Genomic DNA, 23,537 nt, shown 5'->3' on the forward strand with positions numbered 1-23,537 from the left:
GAGGGGACGTATAATAAATATATACAGGGTAATTCAAAATGAATGGTGCAACATTACACAATTATTATGACGTACCTATTTATGATAGAAAATCAAACAAGGCCTCAATATAAAGAAAAACTCTGGAAGTTTTCTTCTCACTAAGTGGGCTTATGCTGCTTTGCTGCTGTTCCACCAGGATCGCCAGTGTTGCAAAATGGCCAGTGACCAGTAGAAGGTGTATTGTGTGCTGGAGCTATCAAAAACTGATTTACTCACAATGGTGCAAAGACATTTCCACAAGCACTTTGGTAGTAATGCACATGTTTCATCCTTCTGAAAGATTTTCCAAGTTACAACTGTGAATTGTTAGTGTCTTGGACAATGACTTGCTGTCTCATGCATAGCATGTACACGATTATCGTTTCTATCTGCACCGCATTACACATGGTTTCCATGTTGAATCTTTGTAATGTGAGTCATGTGAGTAAAACTTCTAGAGTTCTTCTTTATATTGAGGCCTTTTCTGATTTTCTATCATAAATAGTAACGTCATAATAACTGTGTAAAGTTGCACCATTAATTTTGAATTACCCTGTACAATAAATAAGGTTTGTTGCAGGGAATTTTTCAGGATACATTTAATTGTTTTATATTTATGTTCAATGGTTTTCGTAAGGTCAAAAGGTAGAGTTTCCTATATGGAGCATGAAGAGCCAAACCTAGCGTGGCATCAGGGGAAACTAGAATTTTTACATGGATGCTTTCTTCTTTGTTTCTAGGAACATGTTATGAAAATGTTAAGTTAAAGAACAAGTTGCATTAGATTGATGGCTGGGTCATTAAGCTCATGGGATATTTGTAATAAATTGCACTATATTATTGCAAATACTACTTTTAGTACTTTGATACAAAAAGATTTCGTTGTGCACTTAAAAATTATGTTTTATGTAAAGCACTATTTCATTAATGGAGACTATTTTTTTAAAAAAATCTGCTTTTGTACACTACATGACAATATTTATCATGAATAATAGTATTACATTTCCACGTTGAGATGTATTTGTTGAAGGATACTATTCTCTAAAATTCTAAATCAGAGTATGGAAAGTTAAAAAAAATTATTGTATTTTTGACCTTATTTGTTGCTCATTTTACAAAATTTCCTTCCTTTTAACCCATCTGATAGAAATATACATTTGCTCCAGATTAAAAAATGCATGAACTAGCAAGTACGGTACAGAGCAGTTTACTTACGAAGAAACGTGCGGGTTGTCCCTTATTTTGCAGTGTGGCAAGACGTTCGGAGTTTTCGTTGGGACAACCACCTGCAGTAACTCCACAGAACTTCTCATCTTCAGGTACCCGAGGTAGAGCCCTCGGCTCAAACGAATGCTGCTCACCTGATGATACGTTATCTGCTCCTGTGAATAACAACATTAAACACTTTTAAACTTAAAATAATGCCAAAACAGTTGTTAAATTGACAGTTCTGTAGCAGTTTCTCTGAAAATTATGTCGTTTCTAATTCAACATTGTCCTCTTAGACATTATATCTTAGTATAAAGGGGACTCTTTCCCTCGGAAATTAATAACGCAATGCTCTGGCTGCCTTTACCCCCCCCAAACCATGATTTGAGGTTGGGTGAGCCACAGAGCCACTAAGATCAGCACAGGAATGAAACCTGGGTCTCTAGCGTGGAAGTCAGATGGCATACCGAGTAGACAACCACTGCTTTCAAAACACTTTTAAACTTAAACAGCCAGTACTACTACTACTCAGTAGCGTACGCAGGATTTCATCAAGGGGGGTGTTATTTCAAAAACATTCTACAAATTCGCATTACCATTGTTTTATTATACTTTAATTAATTAATAATAATAAATTAATTCATAATTCTTATAATTAATTAATTAGTTTAATTACTATTAATAATTACTACTAATGCAGCTGCTATTTATGAAAGTAATAGAACAAAATTACATTTCTTTTGTTTCAAAATAATTGTCTAGTCAACGGTTATTTGTATATGATAAGTGAGACATTTTAAGTGTGAAGAAAATCCATGAAAATAAGCAAATATATTCAATTTATTGAAATAATCGAAATATGAAACTCATTCAAGGAGCCGCGCTGGTCTAGTCTGACAACTTCGTGGGATATCCGGGTTCGATTCCCGGAATTGGTTGGAATTTATCCAGCCTTGTCTCCGCACCCAGCCTAATATCAATGGGTACCTGAGAGCAATCCTGGGGGATAAAGACTGCAGGAGCATGGTGCTGATCACATCACCTGCAAAGTGGCCGAGATCGAGAATGTGTGGGGCCCACCACACCACTACGTGTGCCTTCATGGCACGGTGCTATATGCACGGGGGAATTTAAATTACCTTTACCTATGGAACTCACCCAGGATGATGAGGCGCGAGAATAAATGTTGCTAAATTCCACTGAGTCTATGTTTTCGTTGAAAAGTACGTTTATAGACATTCCAACATATTTATCACTTCTAGGTGATTCACAAAGCACTTCAACATTATTTAATGATGTGGATGTAGACTCAGCATCACTTGAGAGTTCACAAGGGGATGCGAAATCAGTACCGGGAAGAACGTTTGCAATATGGCTGGCACACAGCGACGAAGCAAGGAATTTTCAGAATTCTCGCGAAAGTCACTGCGTGATTTTTTGCAAAAACAAAATGCAAAATTGAACTTTGCGGCTGCTTGTATTGTGTTTGGAATGTTGTGTTTTTCTTCATGCTGCATGGGAATAATAATTCAAATTATTATTATTATTATTATTATTATTACTGTCGCAGACCTTTGACTGTGATAAATTAGCCATTTTTAATTTTTTTCTACAGCATTTTCCATAATATTTCAAAAGCTCAAGGGGGGGGGGTTTAAACCCGGTAACCCCCCCCCCCCCTTGCGTACGCCACTGCTACTACTAATGATGATTACAACAACAATAATAAAGGCATATTAATATAAGAATGGTATTTTATTATTAGTGTTTTTTTCTGGGAAGAAAGGTTTTAGTTCTCTTCAAGATGGTTTGTTGTTGTTACTATTTGGTATTGTGTTCATCATGAGAACTACTATAAATATTTTATTTCGTTAAAATAAAATGTTTTATGTCCATGTTCATGTACTGTTGCATACCACCAGAAAATAAAGCACTGATTTTTATTATTATTGTTTGAATTTGAATTTAAAATTTTGGGTGCGTCAGCACTAAGGCTATTTTGCACCCATCACATTATTTGGGGTCCAGCCCCTTATCGTTACACATAGTAACTCTAATGTTGCAGAACTAAAATCATAAAATATTAAAATCTTCTGACTTTCGTTAAAATCTGAGGCTGTAAAGGAGCACTCAGCACAAATAAGGACAAAACACAGGACAACGCAAACAAAATTATACTGGCCACGGGGCCAGTCACCAGAGCCTCGTTAGTCTGCAGTCCAGGGTGTACTATGTGGAAGTGAGGTTGACTATTATTATTATTATTATTATTACATCCAAAGTAATATATAAACACAATATCTATCACGTCCGTCATTTCAGGAAATTTGTTCTCACTTGCATCTTAAACTAATAGCACTGACTGAAATATATCATTCTTCCTAAATTTCCGGACTGCCCACAGACAGGAGACAAATTTAAAGAACTTTCTATTTCCCTCTTTATCTGTTTACAAGAATTAATGTAACAAAGCAGGCATTTCCAATGTCACAGCAGGAACTGAGTTCCAGCACCAAACTGATTTGCCAGAACAGAGTTCCAGTGCATTTGACTCACTTGTAGCCCTATGTAAGTACGGGAGATAGAAAACTTACCTGAATGCTTGACATGAGGATGTCGCCCACCGTAGTGTCTTCGTGCAGCGGGACCTTCCTCTGAACCTTGTTGAGTGGTAGCCACTTGGAGTTGAGAATGGACACGGACTTTGGCGACTTAATGTAGTTGATGGTTGTGATGACCACCGTACCCTGTATGTCCCGGAGAGGCTTGTGATACAACTGGCCCAAGTCTTGGATACCCAATGCACTCTGGGGAAGTTACAATACTGGGTTAATGTTGATTCAAGTATTTATAAAAATTAAGATGAAGCATAGTGTTTCCTTACATCTTTGTATGTTTTTTCTAATGTTGTATAAACTTGTGAAGAAATTCTCTCCAGTTATTAACATTTTCCTTACCAGTGACATGGATACCCATCTACCCATCACTTTGTTACCATGGGCTTTTAAATAATATAAATATTGTGCAAGCATTGTGAACATATTACCAAAAGAAAATGCCCCTTGTTTTGTTTGTTAGACATCCGAGCTTTATATAAACTATAAAATATACAGGGTGACCGAAAAGTCTTTCCCTGATTACAAACTTTATTCATATCCGCTATATGTAAGGTAGAGATGTGAAAGTGGTGCCAAAATGGAAAACTAACCAAGTTTTTTTGTTGCAGGTTTCAGTAACGTGGCTTTAGTGTAGCAGTGTCAGTGCCCAGGAAACCAGAAATGTTCACAAATCAGGAAAAAGCTCAGTGTGTCCTCTGGTATCACGAGATCCGGTCACCAATAACAGTGCAGAGGAACTTTCAAACAACGTATGGACTTAATGCTCTTGCCATCAGGTGGCATCTTTCCATACGTTGTTTGAAAGTTCCTCTGCACTGTTATTGGTGACCGGATCTCGTGATACCAGAGGACACACTGAGCTTTTTCCTGATTTGTGAACATTTCTGGTTTCCTGGGCACTGACACTGCTACACTACAGCCACGTTACTGAAACCTGCAACAAAAAAAACTTGGTTAGTTTTCCAACATTTTGGCACCACTTTTACATCTCTACCTTACATATAGCGGATATGAATAAAGTTTGTAATCAGGGAAATACTTTTCGGACACTGTATTACTCTATTGTGAATACCTAGACCACAGTAAAAGCTAACCACATGGAGATTCATGTGAATGTTCCAGAAGAAATTCTAAGAAGATAAAATTTTTCAGATTTTTGATTTTCGTAATGGTTTTATGAAATGGAAGGAGATTTTGAAAATGGTTTCACTGGCGTCAGTTAAAAGTTTAGCTGAGTCTAACACACTTAAAAATTAAAGTAAATGGCACAACATATCCCTTTGCATGCATGACAGTGCATCAAGCTGTTTATTTTTCCTTCTTTCTTTCACGACCTGAGTCTGTTAGTATTGCTTTCAAATAGCTTCCAAATTGTCTTCACGATGCTGGTTCAACACCAGAGAGCACCAGAGGCTTGTAACAAAAGCAAGAGCACTAACCAATAGGGTATAAGGGAACTCAAATGCTAACTGAGAGGGGGAGAACTTTGAATTGTGTTTTTAAAGGAAATTTAGTACTTTGTACTTATTTAACTTATTACATTTTAATTCGATTCTGTATCTACAAAAGTATTTTTAAAGAAGTCCAAGATACCATATTTGGACAGAGAGCTCTTCACATTTAAAATTGCAAATGAAGGACCCCCGATTGAGAGTACAGCACGTGGTGCAATAGTTATACAGGGTGTTCCACTCGTAAGGGGCCCCGAAAAAGTGTTATAAAAATCTTAATAAAAGAGGATATGGAACCAAATTTGTACATGACATACCTTTATGGTTGAGAAATGAAGGTGCATTACAAGAAGTGCTGGAAGTGACCTCCCCCCACCTGTATACACAGTTCAACACGGCGCTGCATGTTCGTGAATGTTGCTGCCAGAGTATCGGCGTGACTGCCTGGATTTCACGGCGGATGTTCTCACGTAACTCGTAACTCTTGCACACACACCTTAAAGGTTGTGTACAAGAACAAACCACGCACCATCGATACCTTTATGGTTGAGAAATGAAGGTGCATTACAAGAAGTGCTGGAAGTGACCTCCCCCCACCTGTATACACAGTTCAACACGGCGCTGCATGTTCGTGAATGTTGCTGCCAGAGTATCGGCGTGACTGCCTGGATTTCACGGCGGATGTTCTCACGTAACTCGTAACTCTTGCACACACACCTTAAAGGTTGTGTACAAGAACAAACCACGCACCATCGATGAGTTACGTGAGAACATCCGCCGTGAAATCCAGGCAGTCGCACCGAATACTCTGGCAGCAACATTCACGAACATGCAGCGCCATGTTGAACTGTGTATACAGGTGGGGGGAGGTCACTTCCAGCACTTCTTGTAATGCACCTTCATTTCTCAACCATAAAGGTATGTCATGTACAAATTTGGTTCCATATCCTCTTTTATTAAGATTTTTATAACACTTTTTCCGGGGCCCCTTATGAGTGGGACACCCTGTATTTCTGTTAACATGTACGAAGTCTAGGGGTAGTGTAACGATAACAGAACATGGATAGCTAAAAAATCATACATAGGAATTATTACTCTATAGCCTTACTCAACCCTGTAACCAACAAATGAAATCTCTGACGATTGTTGCACAACCCTACAGATGCACTCACCTGCATTTGTGCTGCTGCCTGAAGAAGCCGGATACGAAACTGGACGGTTGAAGAGCTCAGACTTTTTTCCATATCTTGGCGTAGAGATTTAACATCATCCCATGTGCAAGCGACCTGTTAAGTAAAGCAATACACAAATAGATTAGAGTGACTGTATTATTTTCTGATTACACGAGAGGCATGGCACTGACGACAGACAATCGAGTGGAGATAATTCTTCTCTGCGGATGCAAAGAGACTTACATAGTTACGAAACTATTGAGAATATCTAGGCAACAGTGAAAGCAAACCACATGAAGATTTACATGAATGCTCTAGAAGGAATTCTAAGCAGATTGTAGAATATGATAGAGTTTTTTTTTTTTTTTTTTTTTTTTTAAAGAAAATGAAAATTCAGAAAAAGCTGCCCTTCCTTTGACCAAAGGTCCAAGGAGCCTTAACCACTCTACCATGGAGGTCAGCCACACATGTACCAGGCCAGGTCTAGGAATTATATCATCAGCATGGCCACTCTAGGACCATGATAAAATTCAAGTATAATTCCTGTTTTTCAAGGCTAATTTTCCAAAAATATTTGAACCTTACGTATTACCGCCTCTCATCTCCCCCCCCCCCCACAAATATATTAATACTTTAAGGGTCTGTGTGATTCCAATGTATCCAAAATTTCTTATTCAATTCAATTGGGCTAATAAATAATAAGGTATAAGGTTGCAGTTTATTCAAACTAGAAATGCATATCTACAAACACAAGTCACAAATGTTACAGGGTACAGTAATCTACGAAAAATTGTTAATTGCATTAAGAACTTCAAATTCACCTAATCAACTTCAAGATATCCTATCTTGCAATAATATTCCGTATGTCAGATAGATTGTTCTGCAGGATTGAAAGAATTAAGTTTTATTTTCCTCACAGCTTTCTTTTATTTTCCTTCCTTGATAAAAATAAATGCTAAACTGTGAAAAACTTGCCTCAGGGCATTAAAAAATATGTAATAAATTCAATGAGATTTGGATTAATAAAAGTTGCAATTTTTCACGTCTACGGGGAGAAATTCACCCATAATTCCCAGAGCCAATAATTCAGGCATAATTCCTGGAATTCCCGGTGAGTAGTCACCCTGATCATTCACTATAGTGGTCTGTATAAAAACTAGATGAATGTCATTTTTTGTTATTTTGATTTGCTTTATTTTACTTCGCTTTTTGGGCCACTTTTGGCAAATTTACGAAGATGGAGATGAGTGATGGCATGATGAAATTGATGAATACACACTCACAAACATACATGCCCAGGCCAGGATTCGAAGCAGGGACCCCTAGCATCGTAGTGCGATGTGTTAACCACTCCGCCACGGGGGCCAACGAGATTAATGTTATGAATGTAGAGAAAGTCAACTATACATGTATCTGCCTATGCTGTGTTCACCCAACACATTGTCTGCTCTAAAACAAGACATTTTGCCAGCTGAATACTGTTTTGTCGTATGTCCATCTGCACTAACTCTTCAGTAGAGCTGATTGAAGTTGTATTTTGAATACATTACACAATTTGCGCAAATGTTCATAGTTCACACCACTTGACAGCCAGATATCTCACTTCAGAACGTGATGCATTAACATGTACAGAACACGATAATGCCACCAACTCACTTCAGACAAAAAGAGGAGATACGACAAATCAGTATTCAGCCATCAATTTGTCCTTAATCCAAGGGCAGGGTTCTACAAGAATTCTACCGTGGACTCTGCCCTGGATTGGTGCCAGAGAGATTTCAGATTATTCTAAACTGAAGTGAACATCAAAGTGTTATTCTACGTACTTCACTTGGAAACTCACTCAATAGGATCAAGATTGTGTATGGAGAGGTACAAATAGCATAGGCATTGTACACTTAACAACATTGAAATTAAGCATTATTTCATGTAAGGAAACAGAGGCTTACCTTCATAAGCCAGTGAAAGTCATTGTTTATTGAACTAGGATACGTTTCATCAACCTCAATCACAGGCAGAAACTCTTCATTGGTGACAAGAACTTTGTCTTCATGGTACAGCAAGCAGGCCAAAAATACTCCCCTGCAAAACATGCAAAAAAATAATAATAATAATAATGTACAGTATTATTTGCACAAAGACTTATTTCACAAACTAGAATAAGATAAGATAAGTATGACACTCTTTTACAAGACAAACAATTTAAAAAAAAAACTGAAGTCAGGATGGGCACTGTGGAATCTGTATCTGAAAAAAACTCTGATAACTAAGTTCAAATCACAAACCCTGAGACCTTCTGTAAACAAAACCACCTGCATGCAGAAAGCATTGCAAACTTATAGAAGTAAAATAATCCACACGAAAGTCCAGCGTTGTTACAGGATTCATTACGTAAGGTAAAACAATGGCCAATTTGTAGTGTGGGATACGCTGCCGCAAATGACGTCTCACTTTAAACCCAATGCTCTTTCTTTTTTTACTTATTGCTTCACCTTTATGGTTAACTCTTTGCACCAGTAATCATTTCCCATAAATTTGGCTTCTTTCTTGCATGGGAATTGAATATATTTTACTTGCATTTTTTTAGACAAAATAATATAACATAGTAATGTATATTTCCAAGGATGATATAGATAGGAGTGTATTTGAAATTTGTTTGTAGATTTTATGTAAATTGTATCTTATGTAAATAAAATATATAATGGGCATAAACAGCCATATGCATTGCTTAAAGTCCAGTAAATATATTCATGATGATGATCAAGACAAGACAAAGAAAGTTGGTAAGTTTATTGCGGTTGGAAACTTTGACAAGCATCCTAATAACGATTTTTGTTCTGCCAAATATAGTGCACTTCGTAAAATAACTTGGTGACATGGCAAGGCAAGATAAGTGTGAACATTTTGTAGTAATATGCATTGTAACTTTCAATGAGCTTAGAGATTTGTGTACATAATGATATTTTATAACATTGGTTATTTTCTAAAAATAATCATGTGAACAGCAAGGAAGTAGTGCAACTTGGTAATATTGTCTGACTTATCCTTAGAAAAATAACATGCCGAGTTCTATGCGTGCGAGAAGGTCTCCGTGTTCTCCGAGCTTGTTTTCAAAACACCAGCAAGGACAGCCTTTGAAAAGGGGTGAGAAACAGATTCTACTCAATATTTATGTAACGTTCTGTCAGTGGTATCCCGAGAAGCCAGTAAATGAAGTGGTTAAGTTGGTATCCCAGTGGAGTGGTGTGTCAGTGTCTGCAGTTTTAAGGGTTATGAAAGAGAGAATGACCGGGAGAGTAACAATGTATGCGGCTGCATATTCGTCTGATGTTTTGAGAGCGGGTTCTCACATTCAGAGGCTCTTATATAAAATGAATAGGTGCGGCGAACTATGAGTGTAACAGCAGATGATTGCGGTCATGAATCAGCTGACGCGGAGTGATACATCGAATCGGTGAGACCGTTTGTTTACAGAAGGTCTCAGGGTTGGTGATTTACACTTTATACTTGTTTCATAGATCCATTCAACTCATTTAAACAGGGTCACCCAAACTGTGGCCCACAGACTACATCCACCCCATTTATGTGGTCTGTCGTATACTTTAAGAAATTCAAAATATATTCTGAGGCAGTATATTTAATGTAAGTAAAATGTGATATGGCCCACAACCAATACTTAAAATCGACCTCACTCGCTCTGCAAATGAAACAATTTATGCATCCCTGATTTACACCTTAGGGCAACAACCGTGTGAACCCAGTTGGAGGTGAAAAATGCAGCATGTCAGTACTTGGCAGAAAAACCCAGCAGAATTATACGTAATATACAGGGGTTCCAAAAAAATGTATGCACACTTTAAGAGATGTTATCTCAGTATTACTTTTCGAAGTTGAATTAAATTATGGTAGCAATGTGTAGTATGATGTTTGCTCAAAATATGACATTAATGAAATGAATGCTAGCATCACCATGCGATAGGCAGTCAAAGAAAATGGTGGAAGCCTGGTTGTCGTTCTATAGAGCGACCACAAACAAAAGAATCTTTAACGAAAAGTCTCCGCGCACCTTCCCATCCACTCTGACCCTCCCCTCCATGTGGCAGTATGGTGCACAGGAGTCGTGGGTCTGCGCAGGCTTTTTTGCTTGTGGTTCCACTATAGGAGAGCAGTATTGTGGGGGGAAACGGTATGGTCTGATGAAGCAGTTTGACTTGTGTGTACTGTGCTCCAGAAAATCCACATGCACATGTGGAAAAAAAAAAAGACAATTTATCGGGCCTTGGCACCTGGTGTGGACTCATCTTCATTCAGTGCATGTAATAATCTTGGGGTGGAAACTTTCCATTATGCTGTTCCTAGAATGTATAATTGCTGTTCTGCTAATGTCTATCTCATGTGCACATTGTTTAGTAGACTTCTGTGTCCTGCCTGTTGATGCTAGCATTCATTTCATTAATGCCATCTTTTGAGCAAACATCACACTACACATTGATACTAACTAACTAACTAACTAACTCTCTAGCCTTCTTAAACCCGAAGGTTCATGGCTGCAGCAACACAGGCCTTCCATCTTTCCCTATCTTGAGCAAGTTCTATATACTCTTTTCCCTCCCTACCGATTTCCCTTAGGTCCATCTCAACGTTGTCCCTCCATCTTCGTCTTGGCCTTCCTACAGGTCTCTTACCATCAGGTTTCCCAACAAGAATCCTGCAAACTCCTCTTTCCTCTCCCATTCGTGCCACATGGCCTGCCCACCTAAGTCTTCTTGATTTAATTATTCTAATAATATCTGGACATGAATACAAATTATGTAGTTCTAAATTATGTAACCTTCTCCACTCACCTGTCTCCTCATCCCTTTTAGGTCCAAAGATTTTCCTAAGGATCTTATTTTCAAATACTCTCAATTTATGTTCCTCTTTCAATGTAAGGGACCAAGTTTCACATCCATATAATACCACAGGCAAAATTACTGTTTTGTATATTTTAACTTTTAGTTTCTTAGATATTAAACGAGAAGACAAAAGTTTATGAAGAGAGAAGTAACATGCATTTCCTGAATTAAGCCTACTTTTTATTTCCTCTTTAATATCATTTTCATCTGTTAATATTACTCCTAAGTATTTGAATTTGGAAACTGGTTCAAACGAGTTGTTATCAATAATTAGATTTTGATGATTACCTAACATTTGGTTTCGGCCTGTAAGCATATATTTAGTTTTCTCTTTGTTAACTTCCAAACCTATCTCTTTAGCAGTTTTGAAAAATATTTTAGCATTATTCTTAATTGTATTTACATCATCCCCCAGTAAGTCTACATCATCTGCATATGCTAACAACTGAGTCACACCATTTAATTTTAGTCCTTCTTTAGTTTCTTTTACCTTCCTAACAGCATATTCTAAGGCAAAATTAAAGAGCAATGGAGATAATGCATCTCCTTGTTTTAACCCATCATGAATTGTAAATTTGTCAGACATATTAATACCTACACGAATTTTACTTTGTTTCACTGGTGCATATTTTTATCATACTAACAAGCTTCTTAGGTATTCCAAACTCTACTAATATATTATATAATTTATCTCTTTTGACTGAATCATATGCTTTTTTGAAATCAATGAATAGCTGATGGACATTTTGATTATATTCCCACTTTTTTTCAAGTGTCTGTCTGATGTGAAAAATTTGATCTGTAGTTGATCTGTTACGTTTAAATCCACATTGATAATCACCTATAATTTCATTAGCATATGGGGTTAGTCTTGTTAAAAGAATGTTAGATAATATTTTATATGTTGTTGAGAGTAGAGAAATTCCACGGTAATTATTGCAGTTCATTTTATCACCTTTTTTAAACACAGGAACAATTATGGATTCTTTCCACTGTTGAGGGATTTCTTCTTTATACCATATTAAACAAATTAATTTATGAATTTGACATATTAATGAATTTCCACCATATTTAATTAACTCAGCTGGTATTAAATCAATGCCAGGTGCTTTGTTATTCTTTAGCCTTTTAATAGCATCTTTAACTTCAGTCAGGTTAGGTTCTGGAACTAAAGGTTCTGCTGTGTGTACTTCATTCACTTCTGATTTATCTCCTACATGGACATTTAAAAGGTCATTAAAGTAGTTCTTCCATCTATTTAGAATATCGCTTGGGTCAGCAAGAAAATCACCGTCTTTATCTTTTATCAAGTTTACTTTAGGTTGCCACCCCTTTCTAAATTCATTTACACCTTTATATAAATCTCTGATATTTTTATTTTTGCTGTTTGTTTCAATTTCGTTAATTTTGCTTTTCAAGAAATCTCTTTTTTTTACTTCTAAACGTGCGGTTAACTTCTCGCTTTATTCTATTATAATTGTTTAGATTTGTATCATCAGAGTTATTTAACCACCTAAGTCTAGCCTGATTTCTTATTTCTATTAGATTATGACATTCATTATCAAACCATGGCTTACTTTTTCTCGGTTTATGGTATCCTATACTTTCTTTAGCTGCTGATTCTATTGCATTACGTATATGCTCCCAATTCTTATTTACATCTGTTTCATTTATATTTTCATCATCATTTAAATCCTTCAAAATATCAAATCTATTTGACAGTTTAATTTGGTAATCTTTCTTAATTCTTTCATCAGTAAACTTTCCTGTATCAAATTTTATAACTTTTAGATTTTGCTGCTTATGATTTATCACTGAGAGTCTTTCTCTTAATTTAGCAATTACTAAATAATGGTCACTGGCACAGTCAGCACCTCTATGTGTACGAACGTCAATTATACTAGTATGCCTTCTCTTATCAATGAGAATATGATCTATCTGATTATGAGTTTTACCATCTGGAGAACACCAGGTATATTTATGGATATCTTTATGTTTAAAAGTGGTACTTTTCACAATTAAATTCTTTGAGGTTGCAAAAGTAATCAATCTTATACCATTATCATTACTTAATTCATGAAGACTTTCTTTACCAATCGTGGGTTTAAATGTCTCTTCTTTGCCAATCTGTGCATTACAGTCACCTAACACAATTTTCATATCATACTGAGAAAATTTATCAAAGACCTGTTCTAACTCTGTATAAAAATCATCTTTAGTATTATCATCTTTATCTTCCGTCGGTGCATGTATGTTTATTAAAATAATTTTACACCACCTACCCTGTAAAACTGCATATGATATCCTATCATTAATAAATTCTACTGTTTTAAGAGCCGAGATAATTCTATTATTTATGAAAAAGCCTGTTCCAAAATTATGATTTTCAGTACCACCATAGAAAAAAGTATAATTTTTAGTTTTACAATTCCCTTCTCCTGGCCACCTAACTTCCTGGACAGCTACTACATCTAATTTATACTTAACTATCTCATTAACTGTAAACTGAAATGCCCCAGGCCGGTAAAGGCTCAGAACATTCCAGGTGCCTAATTTAATATCCTTATTCCTAACGTAGATCTTATCCTTAGTCCAGGGACCTCCCAAAGTAGTCCCCACCCGGAGATCCGAAAGGGGGACTATTTTACCTCCGGAATATTTTACCTTGGGAACATCCATGGCCTTATATTGCTGATTCTTGACATGGCTTTTTACAGTGCAGAGTTGTCAGCTCTACGCCTAACCCCCAATATGAATGGAGGAACTACTACACATTGATACAATAATTCAATTCAACTTCGAAAAGTAATACATAGATAACATCTCTTAAAGTGTGTATACATTTTTCTGGCACCCACTGTATGGTGTAAATTCATATGCATTTAAAACCAAACAACACTCTATAACACTACATCCATTCCAGCACCGCCATCTGCTAGGCAGCTTTTCATTGGGAGAGAGATGATCAAAACAATGAGTCCCTTTTGTTCTTATCTGACTTTCAACCTGACTCCACTATTTTTCAAGTGCCTCCTCAATTGTACTCACGATGTATATTTGCATGAACCAAAATAATAACAACAACATAATATCTATAATTATATAATTGAAGACAAAAAGAAAACTAACTTCTAACTGGCTTAACTAATGATGAGTGATGACACCAGAAAAAATGAACAGGAAGGAGAACGGGAATATTTTCTTTAAAGGAGTGGGGGAGGGATTGTCACTAAATACCAAGCACAAATGCATATTTGGGAGGGGGAAAGAGCGTTTATTTACAAGAAAGTATGCAAGTGGTTGTTGAAGTATAAAAAAAACAACAGTTTTTCGTTGTGTAGATTAACCGTAGAGTACAAGAGAAAAAACTCTACAATGCAAGCAAGGCGTACATACAAGAAGGAAAAAAGAAGAATTGGAATATGAATATTGTAACTCACCTTCTCAGATTCTTTTGAAATTTGGATGCTGCTGTGAAGAGTTGTTTAATAGTCTTCTTCTTTTGGTTTCTACGTTGAGCAACAGGCGTCTCACCAGGAGACTCAATGCCTTTGATTTCAGAAGCGTATTCCGAGCGGGAGTTTCGTATTTGGGAGAACAGGTCATCCAGAGTTCGCAACCGTCCGTCAAACCTTGGCTTTCTGGCTTCCACATCACGCCAACCTTTAGAACAAAGAAAAACACTGTGAGGGTAATGCAATGACATTGCTGTACTTAAAACTTTCTTATAATCAATTATTGTCTTCTTCCTTATATATCATTACCAGGGCATATTCTGAAACTCACAAGTTTATTGCATTAAATTAAGATGGTAATTGCAGATTCCTTAAGTCTTTGAGCGAAGCTTGTGAAGTTCATTATTGCACGAAACACACCGATTAGTAAGCTGATTTCTTCCATGAAAATCGTCTGCTACTAGCAGGCAATGCAATGGGATTGTTACAACCCAGAAGTGTCCATGACTGTACATGGTGGCTTCAAACTGTAATAGTTTGGAAAATAAATGTAATTTGGCAGAGCACGGTGGGAAACAACATGCACAAGATGCATGTGATATTTCTTGCATGTGTACATATTATTTGGAACAATTATAACACCACTAAGCCTTGTTTCCATGATATGAAAAACTCAATATCCTGACCAAGGCAGTAATTTATTTTATTATAAAACAAACTAAATGTAACGTTTCAACCTTCTAGCAAGGTAAAGAATGTCAGAGTGTGTACATAGCAGAAACGAAAAAGAGGCTGAAAGACAGGTTAAAACAACACAAGGATGATGTACAACTTAAAGAGAGAGAGAAATGCGATATTTAAACACACGAGAGAAACAGGACATGACATAGAGTGGAATGAGGCTAAGCAGATAAGAAGGGAGAAGAGAATACTAGTGAGAAAATGGAAGGAGGCCAAGGAAATAGAGAAGAAAGGTGAAGAAGACACAATGAACTGGAATGGGGGACTGAAGATAAACAAAGAATGGAAGAAGGTGTTAGAAAGAGTGGAAAGAACAGGAGAGAAAGAGGAGATAAAGAGTCAAACTACATTCACTTTCAATGAAAGTACAGTTGACACGGGAAAGCCACCTGCTAGAATGTTCCAGAACAACTTTCTAATAGTCTGGAGGGGAGTAATGTTTGTGTATATATATCGTCCTGTTTTTGTATCTTGTTACATTTGTACTTTGTGCAGAGTCTGAAGAAGACCTTGCTAGAAGGTTGAAACGTTACATTTAGTTTATGTTTTATAATAAAATAAATTACTGCCTTGGTCAGCATATTGAGTTTTTCATATTATTTGGATTGCAGAAATATTTGTCTTGCAGTACTTCTAACGGTGGAAGCGGCCCCGGTGCCCACCCAGCGTCGAATAACATGGGTACCTGGGGGAAACCCTGGGGGGTAAAGGCGGTCAGGGGCGTGATGCTGATCACATCACCCCCACTCACGACCGGATCAAGAAAGTGTGGGGCGTTACCCCCACACCCCCTATACGCCTTCATGGCGTGGTGCTATGCACAGGGGAGCACTTTACCTTTTTTACCTTTTATCACTTTGTTATATGTGCCTCATTGAACTTATACATCCGAACTTACTGAACCTTGTGTGAATTAGAGAGATAATAAACCTTAACAATGTACTGAATAAATTATCAATGAACCAACCTGAGCTACAACCCAAGTGACATCAGAACCCTCATTCCCTCTCGACGTTGCAATAAACAAAACACTGCGACTTTTGCCTAGTGCGGTCCTAAAGTCAGTAAAATAACCAGTTATTTTTGTTTGATTTGTGCATTTCGTTAGGACTTACGGAATACACCCTAATATAAAAGCCACATACAATAAACATCAGATGTCTGAGAGCTATTAGACATTAAGGAAAATTACTGTAGATACAGACAGTGCAAGGAATGAAAGTTCCTATACCCCGCGACAGGTTAAGTTTGCAGCAGGTTTTATGTATTAAACCTCGCTACAACGGCGCTCAGCATCTCCCGTGAAAGTCTTGCCTCAACCGCCGAGCCATTCATATCACAGACATTGAGAAAATCGGCAGTATTGCAGCGGAACTATATTCTGCGTGCACGTTTGGGTCTACATTGGCGAAAAGTTGCTGCAAACTTAACTTGTCGCGGGGCTTAGGTGTGGGATATTTGCTTGAATCTTAGGAATAAAGTTGAGGATGCTCTATACCAACCATGTTAGCTTGGAAGATGGCATCCCCCAGCCCCACTCTTTCTATCTCCTATCTCTAAGCTTCCAAATAAGCAATTTCTCTAAGGCAAAATCAATTGCATTTACCTGGTGAATCAACTACATAGGTTCTTTACGGAATTATTTCCCTTTATACTGTAGAACATTGGTACTTGATAGATATTTGTAGATATTCACGTTGATATATCCCTTTAAAAGATTAATGAATACATACATGCACGTGGTTTTTAAACCTTGAATTAGTATTAAGCTAAAACAGTGTAATTCAAACATGCAGATTTCGTGACCTACTTGATGGAATGACAGAGGAAGGTGTCGAGTTTTGGAAGCTGCCGTAGCCTTTTAAGTTCCCACAGGCTACTCTGAAGTAATAGCGAGATCCCTGGTTGAGATCAGTCACTTGGCATTCCATGCTCTTCATGTCCAGAATCTCTCGCTCGCCTGCCAGCAGACTGAAGTCTTCAGAGCAGCTCCACTGAACTGGAATAGAAAATAGGAGCATCAGTCATGCACAACTGCAAAAATTTAAAAAATAAATCAAGGTAAGGTGTGTTCAAAAAGTTCTAAACCTGGATTAATAAAGTACCAAAATTTTTATGAAGGAGCATTCCATAACTTTGGGTGGTATATTGCAGTTTCTTACGATCAGAAGATATGTAAAATATGAACATTTTTGTTCAGTAAATGCACCTGTATCAGCATTGGACGATACACAAGATGCTTAAATATTTTCTGTCCAATATAAATATTACCTTGATGATAAAAAATGTCATCTGATACAGAGAAATTTCTATGAAATTTTCAGTTTAATTTTCTCCAGAATTTGTCCATTTTTTTTTTCGGTGGAAAAAACATTTTCAGGAAATACTATAATGAGACGACGCTTGAGGCCAAGGCATTCACTAATAGCTATTTGTTGAATGAAATGTTATCAAGTTTTTTTGCCACATTTATGGGGAAAAAATCCAAGGTTTCTTACTCAAGTACTGTATTGGCCTGAATATAAGCTGCATCCTAAAATTTGAAGGAACGAAAAGACAAAAAAGATGATACCCGAATATAAGCCGAGGGAAGAAAAGAAAATAGCGGTGACCATTTTCTGTAGATCCACTTCAGTAGAAATGAATACCTGTATAAACGTAGAGAAGAATGAACACAATCTTAATAAAATCAAATAGTATGTTATCAAGAATGCTGACAGCTTTTACAATGCCCAGCTAGAAACAATAATGCTATTGTTCCAGTTAGAAACAACAATGGTATTGTTGCATAACATTATGGTATCTACAATGCATCCAGTTTCTACAATGCTAATGTTGCAGTTATTTCAAATGAGAAATCAGCACATTTTTAACAGCATATGATTTTACGAAATGTCATATTTTTTTTTAAGGTCGCGAATATAAGATGCATCCTAATTTTTCACAATTGAAATTTGGATAAAATGTGTGGCTTATATTCGGGCCAATATGGTATTTTTCTAATTAGGCGGCTGACACAGTAATTCTAGCTTCCAACATGATCCATTTTTTGTCTCTTTAGGCTAATTGCAATGACGAGGATGAATGATAATTGCATGAAATTGTTGAAGGGCACTCACAAAGGAATATCCAGATCAGGAATCAAACCCAAAACCTTTGATGGTGAGGTCGCGAATCAATCTCTCAATGTGCTGAGTCACCGAGGCAGTGTTCCATGCACCAAAAACAGCTATGCTACACATTAAGCTATTGTTTTCTGAGCATTAAAAGTCTTGTATGACAAACTTATGCAGAATTCTTGAAAAAGTTAACTACGATACAAAACTGCACTGTACAATTAGGAGTAAGTTTTATTACCGTTACCTAGCTTCTCTCTATTTTTATATTTTGTTATATGATGCCTCTTTTGGCTAATCGCAGTAATGATTACATGAAATTGATGAAGGGACACTTATAAAGAATACCCATGCTCAGGCTGAGATCCTAACTTTGAAACTTTGGTGATAAGATTGAAAGTTAACTTCTCTTTCAAAATTTAATATAAATTGTAGAAATTTATAGTATGTCATAACGATTCTACAACAACTGCAAGTTTCTTCTGACTGCATGTACAGTGAAACTAATCAAATTCCTTAATGTACGGTTGAACAAGTACCTTTAAATTTTGTACAAATGGCAGAGTCTTGGTGTTCAGGTTCTTGGAAGCGAACTGTAACATTGTTTGTACCAGTCACATCAACAGCTACAAGGAAAGGCAAATCAGGGGGACCTGGAAAAAAAAAAAGAGCCAATTACTTGCATTAATATACAACCTAGTAGATTTCTGTATGTAGGGTTGCACAAACTTGCTGCATTTTAGCACAGACCTATTGCTATTCTACATATATGTTCAACTTTGAGTTAGTGCCTGTATACCTTAAGAAGAATACGTCTTTGGGGTCCACGTGCAGTCACTTACGAGCCACTGCGAAGGCCTTTCCATCCATCTGCGTGCAAACTGAGGCCATTGTCGAACTTTCTCCTCCTTTAGTCAACTTGCTCATGTGGTAAACATGCACAGAGATAATGTATTTTCATTTGCTGAAAAGATTCTCTTAAGTTTTTAGGCTGAGGCAAGAAACCACTCTTCTTCCCTGGTACAAGTGTGCATAGGAAACGCCATCTTTAAAATAACAAAAATGGCGTTTTGAAGCTCACTTGATTAGTGTTGCAGCCTTGAGGTCGTTTTGTAAATAACAGTTGATACGTCATGTAAATTTGAGCTGTATACAGTCCGCCCTACAATTTTTATTGGACTTTCAAGGTTTTCATTTCACTTAGTAATACTTCAACATGTTAAAATGCCAAATTACTTATTGCTCTATGGATCAAGTCATTGCAGGATTTAAGTGTATTGAAAATAGGACCTTTCTAAATTGTGATGAACCAGTAATGACAAAATGAATTGTAAGATTATACCTATTCTCTATGTGGCAAAAATTTACTCATCACTGGAGATTTGTTTCTTTTGTAGGTGTATACAAAGTGGAAGTGTGGACCCTTGAACCTCGTATGTAATGGAATCTCTTGGTTCAATGCTTTGGGAAGCAAATAAGAATGCTGCAGTGCATTAGAGCCTATTTCTTCCTTTAATGCAACTTTTAAAATGTACATGTGACTTTAAAAGGCAGGTCCACACAGGACGTTGCCAGTTATTTTTGCATGGACGGTCAGGCTACCTACATAAAATAGAACAGTAGAAATAATAATAAATTAAAAATTAATATAATAATCATGATTGATTGATTTGATGTTTTAAGTCCACTTTATGCACAGTAAGGCTAATTGGGACTGGACCTACAGTTTAAAGTGGGATCCGAACCACTATGTGCCTCCACTGGGTATCAAACCCAGGTCCCCTTGATTACAAGGCGATGACGCTACCACTGCGCCATCGGGGAGGCTATTATTATAATCATTATGTATTGTCAAATTATTATTATTATTATTGGTTGTGGTAATATTATATCCTTAGAGAGGCTCTTCTACTTGATACTTCAGATGAGAGTATATGCGACACAAATATTTCTTATTTGCGCATCTTGATATAAAGATATGTGCAGTAAGTTTTTCGAGGAGTTTTATGAACGGCTGGTGAAGAATAAAGCTGTTCTCAAGAAGATTGATTATTCTGATAAATCTTTTCTGGCACTCCTCAACTTTAGCATGGGACTAACATCGAAGGCTGATCAGAAGAAACACTATGTAAGCCATAATGATATTATAATAATTAATAGAGGAAAAGGTCTAAATATGGGGCCCCCTTTTTATGTTGTCATTTTCGGAGGAAAAAAATTAATATATAAAGCACCTCCCTTTAAAATACATATCTATGAAATATATACTTAAATGTAATAGCATGCTAAAGTATAGAAGGTCTCCATTTTTTTTTAAAAAAAATAAAATGATTTATTTCAAAATTGTGGTCTAAATACAGGCTACTAGTGGCAATATCACAAAAAGCAAATAAAGTTTAAAGAAAACAGTCATTTATCGCTAAAACATTATAAAATTCATGTTTATGAATAATCTGTTGTTTTGAAAATCACGCAGAATGGGGAAAAAATCGAAATTAAGAAAAACATCCAAATGTTTGTTGGAAATGTGATCTCAACATTAGACCTCATGTCATAGCCCATATTTAGACCATCACGCTATTTTTCTAATTCAATTTATTTTCGCTCTCTGTGGTACATATTTCACAAACAAATCATGGCATCATAAAAGTCCACATTTGTTTTTATGTACCGCTAATATCATAACCTATACAAAGCAGATGAGAATTCAGAAAACGCTGAGTTAAAACATACTTGCAAAAAGTTTTCGGAGGTTGCAATTCTATAACAGCGTCCAAGGCCGAAACTAACCACCATTTTCTCTTGCGAATTGGCGCCACAACCTGTGTACTTGACAGATAACCAGTTCCCATAGCCTCTGCCATGCTGCAGCACCCGACAGCGCTGATAACTCCAAAACCCATATTTAAACCTTCGCCCACATTTAGACCTTCTCCTCTACCAATGGGAGATCATATTTCATTTATGTGATCCATATTTACATAAATAATAATATGTTAATGATAACATTAATTATATAATTAGGCCCAACTGATTTTTCAGGAGAGGGGGTAAAGTGACCTCCTTGGAATGTCCCATTTTGGAGTAAAAATATTATGGTCACCCTACAGTTATGCTAAGGCCGCCGCAGATACAAAGAATATATTGTTTATATAGGAATTGCACACAATGTACATGCATGTGCAATGGTGGAAGAATGCTATTTTCTTCTAACCGATGAGGAAGTACAGTTATCAAGGTTTCATCAGAAGAATGCATATTTCTTTTGAAATGCATTTTCCACCATCCTACAGCAATTGATGCACTGTTATTTGCTGAGAAAGGAAGACTTACGTGCTTGGTCGAAGCCTAGTAACATTTTCTTGAGCACCTTCGCCCTTCTCTCCCACAATATCAGCTGCTTCTCCGAGTCTCCCAGCTGGGCCTGGGCCACCGAGCCGTCCTGCAGCAGGGCACTCAGTTCCTCCACCCGGGTCTCGGCCTGATTGATGAGTTGCAGGAGTTCCATGGACAGTGTTCCTCGGGAAATACCTGTAAAAGAAATTATCATGCATTACTTCTAGTTTCTATGTTCACCTTCATAAACAAGAAACCTAATGGTAAAGGCACACACCATTTGTGTCAGACTTTATACGATCTCCAGTTGTTTTAACATTCATAATAAAAGAAATCCTGTTTAGGGAATGAGTGAACTGGGGAGGTAAGCAACTGATCAAGCATAAACCATCGTTGGATGATCATCCAAAATGGTTGCCTTGGCTACATTATGGAATTGCGATGCATGGGGTACTCAGCACAATGAGTTTATTCTTTATTGATGAAACTCAAATTGTTACATGAACATGTGCTTCCATCTATGTTGTCCGAGAGTCTAACATTTCCAGAATTTTTCTAGCATGACAGAGGCCTGCCTCATTATGACAACATTGTCAGGGAATATCTGAATATGCAGTATCCTCAGAAGTGGTTTGGTAATAGATGATCTGCAGAATGGCCACCATGCTATCCTGATCTCACACCCATGAGCACACCGCAACAAGTTACCGCTTTTTCCTACATTACGTATAGACACAGTTGATTTGGATATCACTTGAAAAGTGCATATTGATAAGTATTTCCATGTAGTTGTGACTGAGAGGGCCAACAAAGCTGCTACTGAATGTTCAAAATTAGACAACTAAGGCACACGGAACAAAAAGATACAATTATGTGATGATATATGAATTCTGTTCTGCAAATCTGTTGAGTATGTTCATGAATTCTCTCTCCTGGACATTTACCATACATTTCTTGATAAGCATCATAATTAATACAAGTGATTACATTAAAACTTTAATTGTATTTCTCCATGGACATGTAAGTCAAAATTAAACTTATACTGAAGAAAAATGTAATGTTCAGAATGTAAAATCAAACCTTTGACATTTTAAAAGTACAGTCACAGACAATCATGATTACAAGTTACATAATTGAATAATAATGGAATTGATATATTTACAATTCATTCCTAATATTTACATATCAATTTTTTCCAGTATATTAATACATCTCCACATTTGTTTTTGATTAATTCAATTTGATATAAAATATTTAAAATTCTTGACCTGCATATTACAAAAAAAAAATCTTTTTTCATAACTTGTATGTTTTTAACATAATAAATTTCCAATTGTATTTTTATTATTTTTTTCATTGGCTTTCTACCTCTCTGAAAGCTGGAAAACAGTGATAGTGATGACTTTGGGATGATCATGCACAACACAATAAAAAGTTGCTTGACAGCTGTTGGCACTTTCGACAGGCTGTGTCATGAGGTTCAGTTCTCCCTACCTCTCTTGTCTGCACAAAAGTTAAAATAG

The 23,537-nt window shown here is 36.7% G+C and overlaps 1 protein-coding gene across 6 annotated transcripts in view; it reads right to left on the reverse strand.

Annotated features, from left to right (window-relative positions):
• The window catches only part of wake (ankyrin repeat and fibronectin type III domain containing protein wide awake), a 727,887-nt gene that overhangs the window by 13,882 nt on the left and 690,468 nt on the right, over positions 1 to 23,537 (reverse strand). For all 6 annotated transcript variants that reach the window (XM_083110519.1, XM_083110521.1, XM_083110522.1 and 3 more), the window contains 8 exons: positions 22,012 to 22,209; positions 19,218 to 19,331; positions 17,373 to 17,561; positions 14,807 to 15,029; positions 8,421 to 8,553; positions 6,472 to 6,585; positions 3,825 to 4,037; positions 1,237 to 1,403 (listed from right to left, as the gene is read on the reverse strand). In XM_083110519.1, the coding sequence (XP_082966645.1) occupies positions 1,237 to 1,403; positions 3,825 to 4,037; positions 6,472 to 6,585; positions 8,421 to 8,553; positions 14,807 to 15,029; positions 17,373 to 17,561; positions 19,218 to 19,331; positions 22,012 to 22,209 (1,351 nt within the window). The remainder of the gene's footprint in view (positions 1 to 1,236; positions 1,404 to 3,824; positions 4,038 to 6,471; positions 6,586 to 8,420; positions 8,554 to 14,806; positions 15,030 to 17,372; positions 17,562 to 19,217; positions 19,332 to 22,011; positions 22,210 to 23,537) is intronic.

This window comes from Lepisma saccharinum, chromosome 24 (assembly GCF_977018435.1).
Source record: "Lepisma saccharinum chromosome 24, izLepSacc3.1, whole genome shotgun sequence".
Taxonomy (NCBI): domain Eukaryota; kingdom Metazoa; phylum Arthropoda; class Insecta; order Zygentoma; family Lepismatidae; genus Lepisma; species Lepisma saccharinum.